At 34.0% G+C, this 20,714-nt stretch overlaps 1 protein-coding gene across 1 annotated transcript in view; it reads left to right on the top strand.

Annotated features, from left to right (window-relative positions):
- Window positions 1–20,714, top strand: part of LOC129946099 (sodium- and chloride-dependent glycine transporter 1-like) — a 208,223-nt gene that overhangs the window by 8,557 nt on the left and 178,952 nt on the right. Inside the window, exon 2 of the mRNA XM_056056135.1 lies at window positions 8,889–9,162. Within this exon, the coding sequence (XP_055912110.1) occupies window positions 8,889–9,162 (274 nt within the window). The remainder of the gene's footprint in view (window positions 1–8,888; window positions 9,163–20,714) is intronic.

Below are 20,714 nucleotides of genomic sequence, written 5' to 3' on the forward strand. Positions count from 1 at the left end.
AATGTCAAGGACTTCAATTTTATAAAGGGTGTCCCAAAATTAACGCAAGATTTGAATTTGCCGCCATTTGTGCAGTGAAGTGTTGACAACCCTGAAAAAAAAAACAATTTGACAGCTAATAGTATAGGGTTATTAAAAATGGAGCGTTACACGTTAGAACAACGTGTCTTCATTGTTAAAGAATATTTCAAAAATAGTGAAAGCTTGGTGGCTGCAGTTCGAAAATTTCATACAAAATATGGTCGGAATAGTGTTTTAACTTCGTCAACTGTGAAGAGATTAATTGAAAAATTCATGGAGACTGGATCCGTTGGAGACGCCAAACACATTGGTCGTCTAAAAACAAGCTGCTCAAATGTGAATGTCGAAGCAGTGCGTGAGAGTGTTGCTGACAATCCAGGAACCTCAATTCGACGTCGTGGACAAGAATTGCAAATTTCAAGAACCTCTCTACAGCGTATACTCACCATAGATCTGTGTCTTCATGCTTACAAAATTCAATTAACACAACAATTGAAGCCTAATGACCATGGACAGAGAAGAGAGTTCGTTGAATGGGTTATTGAACATCAACAAATGGACCCTGATTTTTCGAGCAAAATCATCCTAAGCGATGAAGCACATTTTCTTCTTGATGGCTTTGTCAATCGCCAAAATTGCTGCATTTGGGGTTCGGAGAACCCACATTTGATTATCGAAAAACAAATGCATCCACAACGCGTGACTGTATGGTGTGGATTTTGGGCTGGAGGTTTAATTGGGCCATATTTTTTTGAAAATGATGCTGGTCGAGCAGTGACTGTTACTGGTGCTCGATATCGCAACATGATTACACAGTTCTTTCTGAAAAAATTGGATGATATTGATGTGTCCAATATGTGGTTTCAACAAGACAGTTCCACATGTCATACAGCCCGTGAAACAATTCAGTTACTGCATGAGACATTTCCAGGTCGTGTACTCTCTCGTTTCGGTGAGATCGTGTGATTTAACACCATTATTTTATAAAATTTCAACAAAAGAGTGCGCATGTGCATGCAAAGCCGTGGAGGCCATTTGTCCGATGTGTTATTCCATACATAACATAACCCTATCCTATGTACTTTACGAGTCAATAAAAATATAACTACAAAAGACTAAAAACGGCGTTTTCTATTTAATTCAAATCTTGCGTTAATTTTGGGATGCCCTTTACAAGGAGTACACATTAAAAAATTATTCATGGCTTATGTAAAGTAAAAGAAATCGACTAACAAAGAAAAAAAAAAGAAACTTTTAAACAAATTTAAAATAAGTCACTTTTTAACAGTTTTTAAAAATACTATACAAAATAAAAGCAAAATTGATATAAGGTTTTTAAATACACTGACATTTTGAGCACATGAAAATACTATGCATTGACTTCAAACTTATTTCAAATTATTAAGATTATTAAGATATTGCTAATTGTAGTTTTCAAGATTTTCAGAAGAATACAAAATTTTGACATTTCTCGACGTTTCAAGGTCCCTAGAGTCGAAATAAAAGATTTTTATAAAGATGTATGTGCGTGCATTTTTATAAAACAAAAAAACTGAAAAAAAAAATTGTCACCTCCAAAATTTTACGACTTAAATACGATTTCATCTCCAAAACAATATTGTGCAACGAAAAATAATGTTTTTGACATCTGATACAATTTTGAGAACAATAGAATTGACAGTTTTTTTTATAAAAAATAAAAATCTAAAAAAACATTACTGAAAGCAGGTAAAAATTGAATATCGATTCAAATATCTTTTCAAAAACTTGAAATTTAGGCTTCAAACTTATTTTATCTTATAAGAAATATTGCTTTTAACATTCATTTTTCTTACAAAAAAATAAAAACCTAAAAAAAATTATCAAATGTTGTTAAAAAATGATTTTCGACTCAAATATCTTTTCAAAAATTTGAGATAATAGCTTCTTACTAATTTTGACTTATAAAAAATATTGTTTTTAACATAAGGACAAATTTTAAGAAAAATCGAATTAGAAGTTTTTCTTACAAAAAATAAAAACCTAAAAAAAAATGTATAAAAATTGGTAAAAATTGATTTTCGACTCAAATATCTTTTCCAAAATTGTGGATATTGGCTTTAAACTACTTTTATCTTTCAAGAAATATTTTTGTTAACATATCGTAAAATTTAAAAAAAAATCGAACAAAAGTTGGTAAAAATTTACTTTTGACTCAAATAGCTTTTCAAAAATTAAAAATATTGGCTTCAAATTTATTTTATTTCGATATTCAGTAATTTGTATATAAAAATCCAACAGTCCGTTTATTCATAAAAAATAGTACGCACATTTTTTAAAAATTGATACGAGTACATATAGACAAACTTTTATGCAAGACAAATCGACAGACGGAATGGGAAGTTATCAATGTTCGCTTCGTCGCTGAAGAAATTTTTTTTCGAAAAATCGCAGTCCCCCTCCTGTTGTTCAAGCATCCATTCCACGTATCTACGATGTTGCAAATGTGCAGCTGAGAGTTCCTGAAAAAGGCGAGGAATCGACACATTCGGGTCTTCGGCAATACTTCTTTTTATAGCAGCGATATTTTCAGTAGTACGCGCGAAACAATTTCTTTACAATTTTGACAAGCGTAGTTGAACGATTATGTAAACCATAATCTCCTCTTAAAGCACGATATGAGGTTGTGGCAGAATCATTAATTTTGTAGTAGGTTTAACAATGTGTATGTCTTATGCGACAGTTTAGCGAATTCATTTTCGTAAATGACAGATTTTGAAATGAAAAAAAATGATGTCGAATTCCAGTCTTATACTTTGAAGCCGCAAAATGAATAACCGTTACTAAATAAATGGTCAAGGTAATTTTTAATTTTTTTCTCTGTTAGAAAACTTTTTCAAAATAAACAAATTATACTGTTAATTGGTCCCCTATTATTTTAATAACAGTCCTCGTTTTAACAAAAATATTTTCACTAAATTTGAAGTTCGTAAAAATTCGTATCTTATTAATCCTACGATTTAGATTGAAACATCTTTTTTGTCATTATAAGTACGAGCCTTTCCCGACCGAACCTTTATTGATTACAAATATCAAGTTTTTCTTTAAGGGTTTTTTTATACCATATAACAAAGCAGCTTCATTTGAAAAATAAACATAAATTAAATAAATAAATTGAATAACTTCATAAAAATAAAGATACTTATAAATATATAAATATGTACTTACAAATCATACATTTTACTTTTATTATTATTTCTTATCTAGGCGTGTGTCGTTTAATTGTTATTTTTCTTCATTTTTTAATACTTCATGGTCGCTTAAATTTACAAAGAAATATCACAAATAATCTGGTTCAAAACTGAAATAAAAAACAACATTAAGATAACATTTTGTTGGCAGTAAGATTATCTTTAAGGGTTTAACTAACCGAACATTGCAAATTATTGTAAAAATAAAAGCATAGTTATAAAAAGATTAACAACATTATTTTTATTAATTTGATTGTGATTGTTTATAGATAAATACATTTTTTTATAAAACAAATCCATTAAATGAAATCGAAATGTGTGTCATTGAAAAATAAACTATTAAGCTTCTTCTATACTTTTGTGTATAGTGAAAGGCCTCTTCAATTCTTTAAGATCCAATAAATTAATCAACATTTGAATTGAACGGGGAGTTCACTCACCTTGAGAGGTCAAATCTCCAAAACATTCGATTTCACAAACAATAATTAAAAAATCATGTCCGTAGCTTGAAAATATTTGTGAAGGGAAAATTACATGATGGATTCTTATCATGTATAAAATACACATATGAAACTAATTTCTGTAATTTACTTTCACTAAAAATAAAATCGACATAAATAAAATGTACGACTGTATCGTGTGAACCTGCTCATATATTCAAAGCGTCTGTTAAATAATATTTAATGTATTTTAAGATTTAAAAAGAGGCTGGTACGCGACTCACATTGAAAGCTTCACATCTCGTCTGTCGATTTGTCTTGCTTAAAAGTTTTGTTGGTTTTCGTGTTGGGTTAAAGAAGTTGTCAGTTAAATTATTTTTTAAAAAATTTAAAATTATCAAAAATATTTTTCATATAAAGAAAAAGTAAAGTTTTAAAATCTAGTTTTGTTAAATAGATTTTTAGTCGAAATCAAATGTTTACCAATTTTAGTAGCATTTCTTAAAATTTCACAATTTGGATGAATGGAAATATTTTGAGAGATATCAAGAAACAAACATAAAATATTAAAAAAAATTGCGTAATATTTTTTGAAGATTTAATTTTTGAATGAAAAAACTTTTGGATTTTTATAAAAAAAAACGACTGAACATCGAAAACAATATTTTCTGTGAAATAAAAAAGTTTGAAGACAATAGCTTTAATTTTTGGAAAGCTATTTGAGTCAAAAGTAAAATTTTTAACAAGTTTTGGTATTGTTTTTATTTTTTTTTTTTTTTTTTTTTTTTATATTATACGCGCACTCAAGGGGATATGAATACCCTTATCATGATAAATCACAGTGCGAGCAATTAAGAAGGGAGGATAGGATTAGAAAGGAGATACCGATGCACATTGGTTTTGAATGTCTGAATATTGTAATGAGTGGGAAACATTGAGTCTGGTAAAGCATTCCACATTCGTGTGGTGCGGCTGAAGAAGGAATCTCTGTACTTTACAGTACGTCCGAAATTGGGCTCAAGGGTAAACTGATGAGCATTCCTAGAGGAACGGGTATTACGGTTGAATTGTTTGAGGGGAGGAATGCAACTGGCTATTTCATTAGAGCATTGTTTATGAAAGTAGCGATAAAATAATGACAGGCATGAAACCTTACGACGGTGCTCGAGAGATACAAAAGTTTCAGTTAGACAACGGTCACCTATCATTTTTAGAGCTCTCTTTTGAATTCTGTCTAGGAGACTCAAGTAGGTTATAGGAGCACCTGCCCAGATATGGGAATTGTACTCGAGTTTCGGACGAATATAGGCTTTATAGATTATAGCCAGATCAGTAGGAGTAAAAAACTTCTTGCACCTTCGAAGAAAACCTAAACTCTTAGCAGCATTTTTGGCGATGTCAAATATGTGATCACTCCACAACAAGTGGTTTGTAATGCACATACCTAAGACTGAAAGCTGTTCAGTCTCCTCGATGCAAGTACCACTCATGGATAGTGGCATAGGGGAAAGGTTACGCTTTTGTGACAGTAGACAGCATTGAGTTTTCGAAGCATTAAATTCTACACGGTTTTTGATTCCCCATTGCACAATGCTGTCAAGATCAGAATTTAATGAGCTCATCATACGCTGCCGTTGGTAGTCCACATCCGAAGAACAAGGATGAGAATCTAGAAACGAATATGAAAAGCTGAGGGTACTGTCATCAGCGAAACAATTAAGTGGGTTAGAAGTTTCAGACAGAAGTTTCAGAAGTTTCTTATTTTTTGTGAAAAAACTGATAATAAGATTTTTTCAAATTTTCTTATTCATAGTTTTTAAAAGATATTGGAGCCAAAAATCAATTTTTACCAACTTTTGTTAATTTTTTTAGGTTTTATTTTTTTTAAGAAAAGCTGTCAATTTGATTTCTCGTAACATTTTTCAGAATGTTGAAAACAATATTTCTTATGAGATAAAATAAGTTTGAAGCCTTAATCTTAAGCTTTTAAAAAGATATTTTAGTCGAAATTCAGTTTTTACCAACTTTGAGTAATGTTTGTTTTTAGGTTTTTATTTTTTATAGAAAAAACTGTCAATTAAAAACATTATTCTTCGTTGCACAACATTGTTTTGAAGATGAAATCATATTTTAGTGTCAAAATTTTTAGGTGACAATTTTTTTTTTAGTTTTTTTGAATTATAAAAAAACCGTTAATTGGATTATATTTAATCAAAATGTTCACCCACTCAATATTATTGAAAGCCCTTTCTGCACCATTTTGCCTTATTATCTGTATAAAAAAACTCAATTGAAGTCAATTTATTTTCTGGTTCTTGAGCTATGGAAGATGAAAAAAACGTACGGACATACGAACGTACGTACACACGCACGCACAGACATCTTTCTTAAACTCTTTCATTTCGACTCTAGGGACCTTGAAACGTCGAGAAATGTCAAAATTTTCAATTTGACCCATTACATAAGTTAATTAAATGAAGGGAAACTTTCAAGGCAATATTAAAATTTAGGTTTTTTGTATATAAAGAAGAGAACATGGCATTCAAATGGTTTTTAAGAAATTCCTAATTTTTGGACTTTTGACCAACAAATTTGTACACTGTTAATGTTATTTTGTTTTCTGCTAAAGGGTGATTTTTTGAGGTTAGGATTTTCATGCATTAGTTTTTGACAGATCACGCGGGATTTCAGACATGGTGTCAAAGAGAAAGATGCTCAGTGTGCTTTGACATTTCATCATGAATAGACTTACTAACGAGCAACGCTTGCAAATCATTGAATTTTATTACCAAAATCAGTGTTCAGTTGGAAATGTGTTTCGCGCTTTACGTCCGATTTATGGTCTACATAATCGACCAAGTGAGCAAACAATTAATGCGATTGTGACCAACTTTCGCACTCAGTTTACTTTATTGGACATTAAACCAACCACACGAATGCGTACAGTGCGTACAGAAGAGAATATTGCGCCTGTTTCTGAGAGTGTTGCTGAAGACCGTGAAATGTCGATTCGTCGCCGTTCGCAGCAATTGGGTTTGTGTTATTCGACCATTTGGAAGATTTTACGCAAAGATCTTCGTGTTAAACCGTATAAAATACAGCTCGTGCAAGAACTGAAGCCGAACGATCTGCCACAACGTCGAATTTTCAGTGAATGGGCCCTAGAAAAGTTGGCAGAAAATCCGCTTTTTTATCGACAAATTTTGTTCAGCGATGAGGCTCATTTCTGATGGAATGGCTACGTTAATAAGCAAAATTGCCGCATTTGGAGTGAAGAGCAACCAGAAGCCGTTCAAGAACTGCCCATGCATCCCGAAAAATGCACTGTTTGGTGTGGTTTGTACGCTGGTGGAATCATTGGACCGTATTTTTTCAAAGATGCTGTTGGACGCAACGTTACGGTGAATGGCGATCGCTATCGTTTAATGCTAACAAACTTTTTGTTGCCAAAAATGGAAGAACTGAACTTAGTTGCCACACAGCTCGCGATTCTATGGCCATTTTGAGGGAAAACTTCGGAGAACAATTCATCTCAAGGAATGGACCGGTAAGTTGGCCACCAAGATCATTCGATTTGACGCCTTTAGAATATTTTTTGTGGGGCTACGTCAAGTCTAAAGTCTACATACATAAGCCAGCAACTATTCCAGCTTTGGAAGACAACATTTCCGAAGAAATTCGGGCTATTCCGGCCGAAATGCTCGAAAAAGTTACCCAAAATTCGACTTTCCGAATGGACCACCTAAGACGCAGCCGCGGTCAAAATTTAAATGAAATTATCTTCAAAAAGTAAATGTCATGGACCAATCTAACGTCAAATCAAATCAAATAAAGAATCGATGAGATTTTGCAAATTTAATGCGTTTTTTTTTTAAAGTTCTCAAGCTCTTAAAAAATCACCGTTTACAAAGAAAACATAAAACATTTATTTCCAAGTTTTAACAGAATCTAGCCAATAGTTTAAGCTAGGCAGAGTTTTTTCGACTTGAATCTTATTATAACTTGGCACTTAATTTTTTTAAGAATCCAAAATCTTCCCTTAATTTTATTGTAGCACTTCTGAAATTTAGCAAAATAACAAATACATTTTTTTTATAATTTTAAATCATGTATTTAAATTTTTATTCGCTATGATTAATGGTTTACAGATATTAAGTCATTTTTAACTAAGTGTAACTGCCTTTAATATTTTCCGGTTTTCAAACAGCAAATGAACATCATCAACTAATGAATAAACAAATATGTGCATCGGTAATTTTATTAAAACAAGAAGAAAATAAGTCAACAATATGTGGGGATTTTATATTGTAATTTTTTCTTAAGAATTATTTCAATATTTTCATTTCAGTAAGTTTGGCAAATCCGTTGTTGGACTAGAATTAAATTCTTTATCATCGAATTTCTAAATCAATTTTCATTTTAATATTAGAACATTAAGAATATTAATAAATACAAAAATTTAACTCCAAGTTATGTTAAAGAATGTTAATTTTTGGCTTAAGTCGACTTAAGGCACTTTACATTGTGAGCAGAGAGATTATCATAAAAGAAAGAATATATAGATATCAATACTCTAAATGAAGAAGGTGCGCTTCTAAATCGACCATTTTTTTCAAGGTTTCCTAAGACAAAGTAAAACCGTAAATATAATGTACTTCAAATGAAACAGCTCAATAATGCAGATTTTTCTCAAACCTAACTTCAATATTTTTCAAATCGCAACAAGAAAAAAAATCTAAATCAAAACAACATTCCCAAAAGAATTCGTTAAAAAGATAAATGTGCATAAATCTGATTACTAGCTATTTTGTTTTTAACTGATGCTGTCCATCAAACTATAGCACACACTCTCATGACCTGACCAGTTTCCATGACGCCACTCAGAAACTCAAGCACTTACTTACGTATCACATAATACGTATATGTCCAAGAGTCCTTCGTCGGTCGTCTACACAAAAACAGAGGATATGTTCAGTATTCGGAATTTTGGGATAATGTTTCGTCAGCCTACAATTTACAGTTTAAAACAACCACGTTAACATCCTTTTTTCGTAGTAGGACATGTTGTTATTTTTTCTTCTTACGCCCGAACTGCTTTTGTTATTTGGTCCTTTTTTTCGTCCTTTTTTAAACCATTTTTCAATATTCTTCATCTATTTTCGTTGCTGATGACGTTTTTTTTTCTTCTTTTTTTTAGAAACATTCAATTTTGTCTAGCAAGGGCTCAAGTCCATCCGTCAATACAAATGCTGCTCTGGGCAATGGAAAAACATCCGGCTTGGTGACGGCAGATGACGCCAGAACGCCGCAAATGACCACAACCATGGATTCAGCCACGGCGGCGGCGATGGAAGAAACAGGCAGAGGCAACTGGTCCAATCAAGTGGAGTTCGTGATGGCCTGCATAGGCTATGCAGTGGGCCTTGGAAACATTTGGAGGTTTCCGTATTTGGTCTTTCGAAATGGTGGAGGTATGTTTTATTTATGTGTCTTATGGGGGTTTTTATTTTGAAGAAGAGCCTAACCAACACACGGATGACGACTAGGACGACGCGTTACGTTGCGTTGGTTGGTCTGTGCTTATTTTATATAGAAATGTTCTGCTAGCATCTGTCCTAATGTGCCTTTGGGTACACATATGAGCCCTCTCTTGTATCACTTTTGTGTTTTAAGTTTGACTACACAGACGATGCGGTGCGGAGGGATGTAAATTTTCTTTTTTCTCCTACAAAATTTTGTGCAATAGTTTATAGTTGGGAGTGGTTGGTTAAGTGAGAAGAACTGTGAAAGATTTATTATTCACCAGCGAATCAGTGGGTGGTAGATATGTTGGTAGTGGTTTGTTGAGGTGGTTTATGCATGTCCAACGATAATGGAGTGTTCAGAGGCGCTTAAGGGATGACTTTGGGTATTATTTATGATACCTAAATTCTACACAATATAGTCGCAGTGTTTGTTTGAAAAAGACCATTTTCCCTAAATGAAGATGCGAGAGATGGAAGTATGGGTTTGCATGGAAATATCTAACAATACACTGCTTAACAATCTAGACTTAAATAAATTAAGAGATACTTTTTTTGAATTTAATTTGGTTTGGTGAATGTTTTCTAAATAGAGCCATCAAGATTAAATTTAAACTGATGCTTAGTTGACAGAAGACGTAGTTTCTTCAATTAGACATTCAGACTTTGGACATTTAGCATTTTAAACTTATTTTAAGAGCTTTTAAGGTGTTTTTAATTCTAAGCAAAAAAATAAAGTTTTAAAAGAGTGCTTTAAAGAAAAATATTTTTAGAAGAGTTACTTATCGGACGGAATGAATTAGTAAGCAATAACTTTGGGCGCTCTTCACATCAAAAAGATTTGTTTTTAATATTTTAATAAAATATTTGATTCTTGGAAAACCACTATTATTGTCATCATTTAAAAATACTTAGGAAAATTATGCATTCAACTTTTACTTGCTGCTGAGTTCTTCCAGTATTTTAAAATCTATGTGACTTCAACGATTTATTCATTACTATAAAATCAAAGCGCACGCCCCCACAGAAGAGAAAGACGACAACACAAAAGATATGTTCTTCGAGCTCTTAGACAAAACATATGAGCAGTGTCCTAGCTACGATATTAAAATTGTCCTGGTTGATTTTATTGCCAAGCTAGGAAGGGAAGATATATTTGGTGGAATAATCGGGAAGAACAGCCTGCACGACGACACTTCCGACAACGGATTCAAACTCACGTAAGGGTAGCCAGTACGCGTTTTCCACACCTCAACATCCACAAAGGAACTTGGACTTCTCCAGATCAATCTACCGTCAACAAGATTGACCATATTGCGATCGACGCCAGACACGCTTCCAGCATTATGGATGTACGAACTTTCCGCGCAGCTAACATCGACTCGGACCATTACTTCGTTGTAGCCAAGGTAGAACTTCGGATTTGCAGACCCAAGGCAAAACAGGGATGTGCTGGGAGAAGGTACAACGAACGTCGAACGGCTACAATTGCCAGAAATCGTCAAATCCTTTTCGGGCCGAGTTACAAGTAACCTCTCTAGAAGTTCTCTGCCGCCAACCCAATGTATCGAAAACCAGTGGCAACATTGCCAAGATGCAGTCAGAGAAGCCACCTCTGATGTGCTGGGTTTTAAGAAGCCACCAACAAGGAATCTCTGGTTTGATGAGGAATGTCGGCAGGCAAATACAGCCAAACAACAGGCACGCAAAGCGTCGTTGCATAAAAGGACGAGAGCTGCTCATGAGCTCTATGATCAGAAGAAGCGAGAGGAACGCCGACTTCTCAGAAGGAAAACGAGAGGGCATGAGAAGCGTGCGGTCGAAGATGTTAAGACGTATAAAAGGAGGAATGAGGTTCGAAAGTTTTATGAACAGGTGAAACGAAATTTACAGGTACATAAACCTAGAACCGAAGGCTGCAAAGACGAAAGTGGAAACATCATAGTGGAACCGCAGTCAATGCTAAGGATATGGAAGGACCACTTCTGCTGTATAACGGCGACGAAGAACTGAATTTCGCTGTCATGCAGGATGATCCATTCAACATAGACGACGAAAGCCAAAAATCCCGCACTCCCGACTTAGACGAAGTAAAGATTGCCATATCTAAGCTGAAGTCTATTAAAGCCGCTGGAGCAGATGGCTTGAATGCCGAGATCTTTAAAGCAGCTGGATATAAGTTGGTTAGGAGCATGCACTAACTTATCTGTAAGATATGGTTGGAAGAAAGCATGCCCTATGAATGGAACCTCAGTATTGTTTGCCCTATCCTGAAACAAGGAGACCCTCTAAACTGCACCAGCTAAAGAGGAATCAGTCTACTTAACATCGCCTAAAGAATCCTCTCTGTCGTAATATGTGAACGTCTTAACCCCATCGTCACCAACCTGATAGGTCCTTATCAGTGTGGTTTTAGACCAGGAAAGTCCACAGTTGATCAAATATTCACATTATGGCAGACCCTGGAAAAAACTCAAGAACACCAAATCGACACCCATCGATTTCAAGGCCGCATATGACAGCATCTTCATTGACGAGCTGTATAGAGCCATGTCTAGTTTTGGCATCCCTGCCAAACTCGTCCGTTTGTGCAGGATAACCATGGAGAATTCACGCAGCACCATAAAGGTTGGAAACAACTTAACAGAACCTTTCGATGTCAAAAAAGGTTTACGACAAGGTGATGCGCTGTCATGTCATTTTTTTAACGTCGTGCTTGAAAGAATAGTGCAGAGCTCACACGTCAACACTAGAGGCACTATCTATCAAAAGTCTGTCCAATTACTGGCATATGCTGATGACATTGACATAATCGGAAGAACTCAGCGTGATGTCAATGGGGCTTTTGTGAGTATTGAGGCAGAGGCGGCAAAAATGGGTTTAACGGTTAATGAATGCAAAACAAAGTACATATTGTCGTCAAGAAATGACATACAATACCGACGTCTTGGTCAAAACGTCACCATCGACAGACGTAACTGTCGAGGTAGTCAAGGACTTCGTCTGCCTAGGCAGGGATGCCAAAACTATGCTTCGCTGTAAAAGCAGAAAACAACATCAGCGCTGAGATCAAACGCAGAATAACAGCAGTTTTCTTTTGAATAAGAAAGCAATTGAGTGGTAAAATTCTCTCTCGAGGGACTAAAGTGTTGCTATATAAGACTCTATCATCACCGTCCTGCTATACTGTGCAGAAGCATGGACTATGACAAAAGCGGATAAAAGCACCTTGGGCCGCTTCGAGAGAAAAGTTCTTCGTCTGATCTACGGTCCCGTATGCATCGAAGGGGAGTGGAGGAGAAGATGGAACGACGAGCTGTACGGGCTGTACAGCGATGTAGACTGAGCCAGAAGGATAAAAGTCCAACGACTAAGATGGCTGAGTCACGTAAAGCGCATGGAAAACAATGCTCCGGCCCGGAAAGTCTTAATCCACACCCACAGGTTAGCGCAGTAGAGGAAGACCGCGAATCAGGTGGCGCGCAAGTGGAATGTGACATCACCCAACTTGGAACGCGAAACTGGAAACATCTAGCTAGGGACCGAGCTAGATGGAGAAGTTTGTTGGGTGAGGCCCTAGTTCACACAGGACTGTAGCGCCACCTTAAGTATGTAAGCAAAGTGTAGGACTGTCATGCAACAGTTCTTGGGTTCAATCCCTACCCGTGCAACCCTAAAGTATTTTTCCACTAGCGAAGGATTGAAAGATCCCCTTGAAGATTAAAAGTGCTTTCTTAAATTTGGAATAAAAACTGTAGGTCCCCTTCATACCTAAAATGACTCACCCAGATGAATGGTTGAGAGTTGTAAGCCACCGTGCCCTTTTTTTACATTGACCGGGGTACATAAAAGTACGACAAATTTGAAGAAATTAACAGTGAACTAGCTAAAAGCCGAATTTCTTACCATAAAGTAAATAATTGCAGTTACTCCCAAAACATTACTCGAGCTATTAATATTGGACTTGAGAAGTTGAAAATAATACCTAGAGAAAGAACAAAATATTAAGAAAATCATCTTGCAATAATTCTTTAGAAAAACTCTCATATTCAAAACCATACAAATTCCGAGAAACTAAAATCTCTAAGACGAGATATTTCGAACTTGAAGCCACAAAATTGCCTTTCTAAATCTTTATATAATTAAAATTCCAAAATGTTCTTATTTAGTTTCTTAACATTACATACCTCCATAGCAGTATGCACCTTAAAACTTATCTAACTTGTACACAAAACGTATACCTACCAATATTGCATGTTATATTATTTCTTTATGACATTTCGGAGCGAATGATTTGTTATAATTGCCGTTGTCATTATCAATGTCATTGTTTCTATAGTTATAGAAATGATGCCACAGAAACCACCTTCATTGTAATCATCACCAAAGCTATTCAGCCACATGCAACTAACTTTACACAAATTACAAATTCCGCTTTCTTGATGTTTAACAGAAAAATAAAAAGAACTTAGGAATTTCACCATAAAAGTAGTTTTATGTGAACTTAATTTTAATTTGTTATAAATTATTCAATAATATAATTTACTTAAGTTTAAACGTAGATGATAATTTGAAGTTAAAGCGTGTGTCTCTAATAAATAACAATCAGCATATCGAATGAGTTTTCTTCAATTTTCAAAACACTTCAAATCATATTTCCAATTACTGAATTCTGTCAGTAGACTACGGAGGAAATCCAATGCTGATTTCGAAATTTCTATTTACTTGAAGTTAAAATGTATTAAAATACTCAATATTATTCATTTCAGAGAAAATATGTAGAAACTCTAGGTTAGGTTAGGTTATAGTGGCTGTCCAAGATGGAAACGGACACACTTAGGCTAGTTTAATGGCCCATTGTGATACCACATGAATCTTGAGGCTTCCTCCTAAGCTCCATGAAACCATCTTGGGTCCCTTACGAAACGTGAGAGGCTGATTATACCGATATGATTTAGATCCTTTAGATCGTTAAAGAAGAATTCTCCTAGGAAATTCTTGCGTTTTCGAGCTAGAGCAGGGCATGTGCAGAGAAAATGAAGAACCGTTTCTTCCACTTCCTTGTTTATACAGCTTCTGCAAAAGTCATTTGAGAATACGCCTAGTCTCGTGGAGTGCTTTCCTATTAGACAGTGTTCGGTTATGACACCTATTATAGAGCTTATATGCGATCTGCTTAGAGAGAGCAAGCACCTTGAATGTTTTAAATCTAAGACCAAGCCAATTTTTTTAAAATTAAAATCAAGAGATTTTCTATAGAAAACACAAGATTTTCAATCAAAATAGGTTTGAAACGGTTTTAGAAAAAAAGTTTAATACAAATATTGAAACACCATAGGTTAAAGAAATTATTTTAATTTTGGAATAATAATGATTGAAAGTTATAAATGAATATCTACAGCAATGAAATTGTAAGGTTCAATATAAAAAGAAAAAATCTTAAATTTTTTGGATAGCTTCACGTCATGAACACTTCCAAAAAATGTTCCTTAACAAAACACGGGAAAAGGGGCCAAAAACACTTCTTTTGTAAATTACTCTAAGACTTTAGGAATTTTTGGAGTACAAAAAGCTACAGGTACACACTGCAGATCTTGAAAAAGTTTACAGATTTGAAGAACATGTTTATAGAAATATTTTAAATTTCCGGGCACAAGTCGATAATGTCATATTAATGTTTGTTTACTAAAACAACAATCACATATGTACATTTTGTTCGACTCCAAATGTTTTGCACTCCATGAAAATTCAGCTTACTTTGAATTTTTAACTTCCCATAATAAGTAATTGTAATCGGTGAGGTTTTCAAATTGGAAATTTTGACATTTCTCGACTTTTCAAGGTCCCTAGAGTTGAAATAAAATATTGGTATAGAGATTTCTCTGTGCGTGTGATCCTATGTTCGTATGTTTTATACAAATAAAAGAGCAGAACGATGCAGGAAGGGCTCTTAAAAAAATTGGGCTGGTTTTATTTTACCATAGCAATTTGAGAAACAGGTACAAATTTTGGTTTGCCCAAAATATCTCACCAAACAAAAATGCTAGCGATTTTCATTAAACTTTGTATGATATACAAGATGATACGAAACAATTATATTTTTAGAAAAAAATCCAATCACCGTTTTTTATAAATCTGAAAAAAAGTATTTTTCACCTCGGAAATCTTATACAAAATAACGTTTTTAACATCTGGTAAAATGCTGCGAAAGATCGAATTATTAATTTTTTTATAAAAAAGGTTAAACCTAAACAAATGTTACTAAAAGTTCGTAAAAATTGGTTTTCGACTCTAATATCTTTCCAAAAAAAATAATTTTATTTTATAAGAAACGTTGAGTTCGGTAAAATTTTGAGAAAATTGAGCTACCAGTTTTTTTCCAAAAATAAAAACCTACGGAAATTGATAAAAGTTGGTAAAAATTGATTTTCGACTCAAATATCTTTTCAAAATTTTAAATATTGTCTTTAAATTAATTTTATTTTATAAAAATATTGTTTTTAACATTGAATTACATTTTGAGAATAATTTAATCAAAACTTTACTTAAAGTTGGTGAAAATTGTAGCTTAAGTAATTTTCGACCTAAATATCTTTTATAAAATTTTAGATTATGGCTTCAAAATTTGTTGATTTAAAAAGAAATATTGTTATCAACATTGAGTAAAATTTTGAGAAAAATTGAATTGAGAGTTTTTTGTGCAAAATTAACAAATGTTGGTAAAAAATGATTTTCGACTCAAATATATTTTCAAAAATTTGAGATAATAACTTCAAACAAATTTTTACTTATAAGACATATTGTTTTCAACATTAGGACAAATTTTGAGAAAAATTGAATTGACAGTTTTTTACAAAACATAAAAACCTACAAAAAAAATGTATAAAAGTTGGCAAAAATAGAATTTCGACTTAAATATCTTTTCAAAAATTGTAGATACTGGCTTCAAACTACTTTTATCTTTCAAAAAATATTGATGTTACCATTCGATAAAATTTAAAAAAAAATCGAATTGACAGTTTTTTTTACAAAAAATAAAACTCTAAAAAAAACAATACTAAAACTTGGTAAAAATTAACTTTCGACTCAAATAGCTTTTCAAAAATTAAAAATATTGGCTTCAAACATATTTTATTTCACAGAAGATATTGTTTTCGATATTCAGTAATTTTTATATAAAAATGCAACTGTTCGTTTTTTCAAAACAAAATAATAAAATCTACAAAAAATAGTACGCAAATTTGGTAAAAATTGATACAAGTACATAATATAGACAAACTTTTAAGCAAGACAAATCGACAGACGGGATGGGAAGTTATCAGTGTGGGTCGCATCCAGCCTCTTTTTTTTAATAGCCTTACAGCTACATACGTAACCTTAGCCAGAATTGTAAAAGTCCAACGACTAAGAAGGCGTACGGCATAGGTAAACCAATGCACCTTCCCGGAAAGTCTTCGAATTCGCACCCATAGAACAACCCAGTAAAGTAAGACTGCAGATCAGGTGGAAGGCACAAGTGGAATGTGACTTCACCCAACTTCGAGCTCGAAACTCGAGACATCTATCTGGGGACCGAGCTAAATACAAGAAAAAACAACTTTTAAGAAATGCTGCTTAAATTGGTGTTCGACTAAAAATCTCCATTGAAAAAATTGATTTTAAAATCAAACTTCTTCATGATAAGCAAAATATTGTTGATCATTTGAAATTTTTTTTAAATAATTCAACTGTCACCTATTTAAAAAAAAAAACACAAAATCCTACAATCCTTTTAAGCAAGACAAATCAAAAAGTCGGGATGGGAAGTTATCAGTGTTGGTCGCATCCAGCCTCTTTTTTCGAAGTGGATTTCGAACTTTTTAATATTGAAAGCAATTACATTACCAGTGTTATGATTGCATTTTTTTAATTTTGTGTGTTTTAATTACAAATGTATATCAAATTTGACAAATGTATCACGTTTTTGTACAAAATATTTAATTTGATCAAAACTTAATAAACTTTTTTCTAAAACATGTGGTGAAATTCTCCTCACAACAATAATAATAATAATCGTCATCTACTGTGTCCCTCTGTACGCTCGTCATCGTCTGCAGACATTTCTTCAGTCGGATTATTAGAAGCCATCTAACGAGTTTTCAACTTCTCTCTCGCCAAGACCGGATCCTGTATATATGTACATATATATAAAATCTTGGAAATGAGGATAATTCATTTTATGAGAGTGATGCAAGTGTATACAAATGAACATGACGACGATTATCATGATTATGATTATCCTCCTCGAAGTGTGTGAAGTATAGCGGCAGCGACCGACGGGGCGGTGGTATTATTTTAGAGATGAGAAATGGTGGCAAGTGGCGACTGGCAACTTGCACCCGCAGCAGGATGTAAAACAATTTTAAGGATGAGAGAAAATATTAATGCTTCCCATATAATGAAGGTACGTGGTGTATGCTGCGAGTCGTAGTCGTGTGGTGTCACATCGAACCTAAAAAGGGGAGCATGGATAATGGATTCATGTGAGGTGTCTCCCATCATTCACCCTGAACAAACAAAAAAACAAAATTCATCCAGAGATCCAGAGATATGGAGGCTACACAAAAAGTACCTACCTACCCATCACCCATCATGGACAAGGATAACTTGCGTTGACTGTGAAATCCCAGTTGGTGTATGATGGTTAACAGTGGGCTCGGGTGGGGTATAGAAGAGGGAATAGGTTATTGTGTTGCATAAAAAAGTTTCCACTTTTATGCCTCTGATGAAGAAGTAATAAGTAATATCTCATTTTTGAACTTTACCTCCGGGCTCCTACCAACGCACGGCCTCCTCCATCAGATCAGTCCTTTTTGATTTCCACAAAGCACAAATAATAACATCTAACCCGTAGCTTATACAAATTGTTATCAAAATGGCAGACACGGTTCAGGGTGTTCGAATTACAACAAAAACAACAACAACAGCAGTAAATAAACACAACAAGGCCACGGATGAAAAAATATTTTCTAAAGTAATTTTTGACGCAAAAAGTTCAACAGACTGATGACGAACCCCGCCCGTACCGTACATATAGCGAATTGTGTCTGTTGTTGTAATCGTAAAATGTTTTTTACTTTGTTTTATGAGATTCCAGACTCGATGGGGTTGTAAAAAAAAAAAATACTTTTTAATGCAAGTTCATGTTTAAAAAACACAACTCTTGGTGCTTTTTTTCCGTTACCCTCGAGACTGCAATCAGAGTCATATAAATGGCATTTTGTTTTACGTCTGCAATTATGCGCGTTTATAGGTGGAATTTTTTGATATTTTCATATTTTTTTTATTAAAAAATGAGGGCAAATTAAAAAATAAGCTATAAATAGGAAATTATGTTTTTTTCTCTTTCATATTGAAGCCTAGAACACAGTTGGAATGGAAATAAAGAAGTTTCAAAGGTGGGTGTAGGTAGATTGATGTGTTTGAGGAAGAAATCACTGGAGTCAAATTTTATACTTCAGAGTTTTTATAATAAAACAAAGCTACCATCATTGTATTCACAAATCACTTAAAAAAGAAAACATTGTCAGAATTTATTAAGGGAACTTAAAATAAGTAAATATTTTGTTATTGGTAATGAAATCATAAAAAAATAAAAGAAATTAAATGTGATCTTAATCTAAGGCAAACTTTATATCCGGCAAACTTGTCTTTAATTATAATCAGTTCGTCGATAAGGGATTGGTGCCTTATCTTTCCGAATTCGGTGGAAATTAAAAACAAAATATTTATTATCATTATCTCGCAATGATTTGTTTGTTTGTTTTACTTTTTTGGCAGTCGCATTGAGTTTGACATTTTAAATCAAAAAATGAGCGATTTTTATTTTTTTCAGGGCAAATTCTTTAAAGAAGACGAAATAAAGGGTGATTTTTTTGAGGTTAGGATTTTCATGCATTAGTATTTGACAGATCACGCGGGATTTCAGACATGGTGTCAAAGAGAAAGATGCTCAGTATGCTTTGACATTTCATCATGAATAGACTTACTAACGAGCAACGCTTGCAAATCATTGAATTTTATTACCAAAATCAGTGTTCGGTTCGAAATGTGTTTCGCGCTTTACGTCCGATTTATGGTCTACATAATCGACCAAGTGAGCAAACAATTAATGCGATTGTGACCAAGTTTCGCACTCAGTTTACTTTATTGGACATTAAAATAACCACACGAATGCGTACAGTGCGTACAGAAGAGAATATTGCGTCTGTTTCTGAGAGTGTTGCTGAAGACCGTGAAATGTCGATTCGTCGCCGTTCGCAGCAATTGGGTTTGTGTTATTCGACCACATGGAAGATTTTACGCAAAAACCGTATAAAATACAGCTCGTGCAAGAACTGAAGCCGAAAGATCTGCCACAACGTCGAATTTTCAGTGAATGGGCCCTAGAAAAGTTGGCAGAAAATCCGCTTTTTTATCAACAAATTTTGTTCAGCGATGAGGCTCATTTCTGGTTGAATGGCTACGTAAATAAGCAAAATTGCCGCATTTGGAGTGAAGAGCAACCAGAAGCCGTTCAAGAACTGCCCATGCATCCCGAAAAATGCACTGTTTGGTGTGGTTTGCACGCTGGTGGAATCATTGGACCGTATTTTTTCAAAGATGCTGTTGGACGCAACGTTACGGTGAATGGCGATCGCTATCGTTCAATGCTAACAAACTTTTTGTTGCCAAAAATGGAAGAACTGAACTTGGTTGACATGTGGTTTCAACAAGATGGCGCTACATGCCACACAGCTCGCGATTCTATGGCCATTTTGAGGGAAAACTTCGGAGAACAATTCATCTCAAGGAATAGACCGGTAAGTTGGCCACCAAGATCATGCAATTTGACGCCTTTAGACTATTTTTTGTGGGGCTACGTCAAGTCTTAAGTCTACACAAATAAGCCAGCAACTATTCCAGCTTTGGAAGACAACATTTCCGAAGAAATTCGGGCTATTCCGGCCGAAATGCTCGAAAAAGTTACCCAAAATTGGACTTTCCGAATGCACCATCTAAGACGCAGCCGCGGTCAACATTTAAATGAAATTATCTTCAAAAAGTAAATGTCATGGACCAATCTAACGTTTCAAATAAAGAATCGATGAGATTTTGCAAATTTTATGCGTTTTTTTTTAAAAAGTTCTCAAGCTCTTAAAAAATCACCGTTTATATATTTTTGTTTGATAAAAGAGAAAAATTGACATTCATAATCAAAGATTAGAAATCGGTTAATATTTTAAGCTTAAAATTTAGTTCTTTTGTTTGATTTTTGTTAATTTTCTGATTTTCCAAAGTTTTTGAGATCATATAAAGCAGTTAACTTATGACATAATTTTTAGGATTTTTCTTAACTATAACTTAAATTCGTAAAAAATTCGAGCTTCATATTTTAATGAAACATGGAATTAAGATGATAGAGAAGTCTCTCTTTCCGTCCTTGCCCCCTACATCCCAAGTAATTGGGTGGTTTGAGTTCC

The sequence above is a fragment of the Eupeodes corollae genome, chromosome 2 (assembly GCF_945859685.1).
Source record: "Eupeodes corollae chromosome 2, idEupCoro1.1, whole genome shotgun sequence".
NCBI lineage: Eukaryota > Metazoa > Arthropoda > Insecta > Diptera > Syrphidae > Eupeodes > Eupeodes corollae.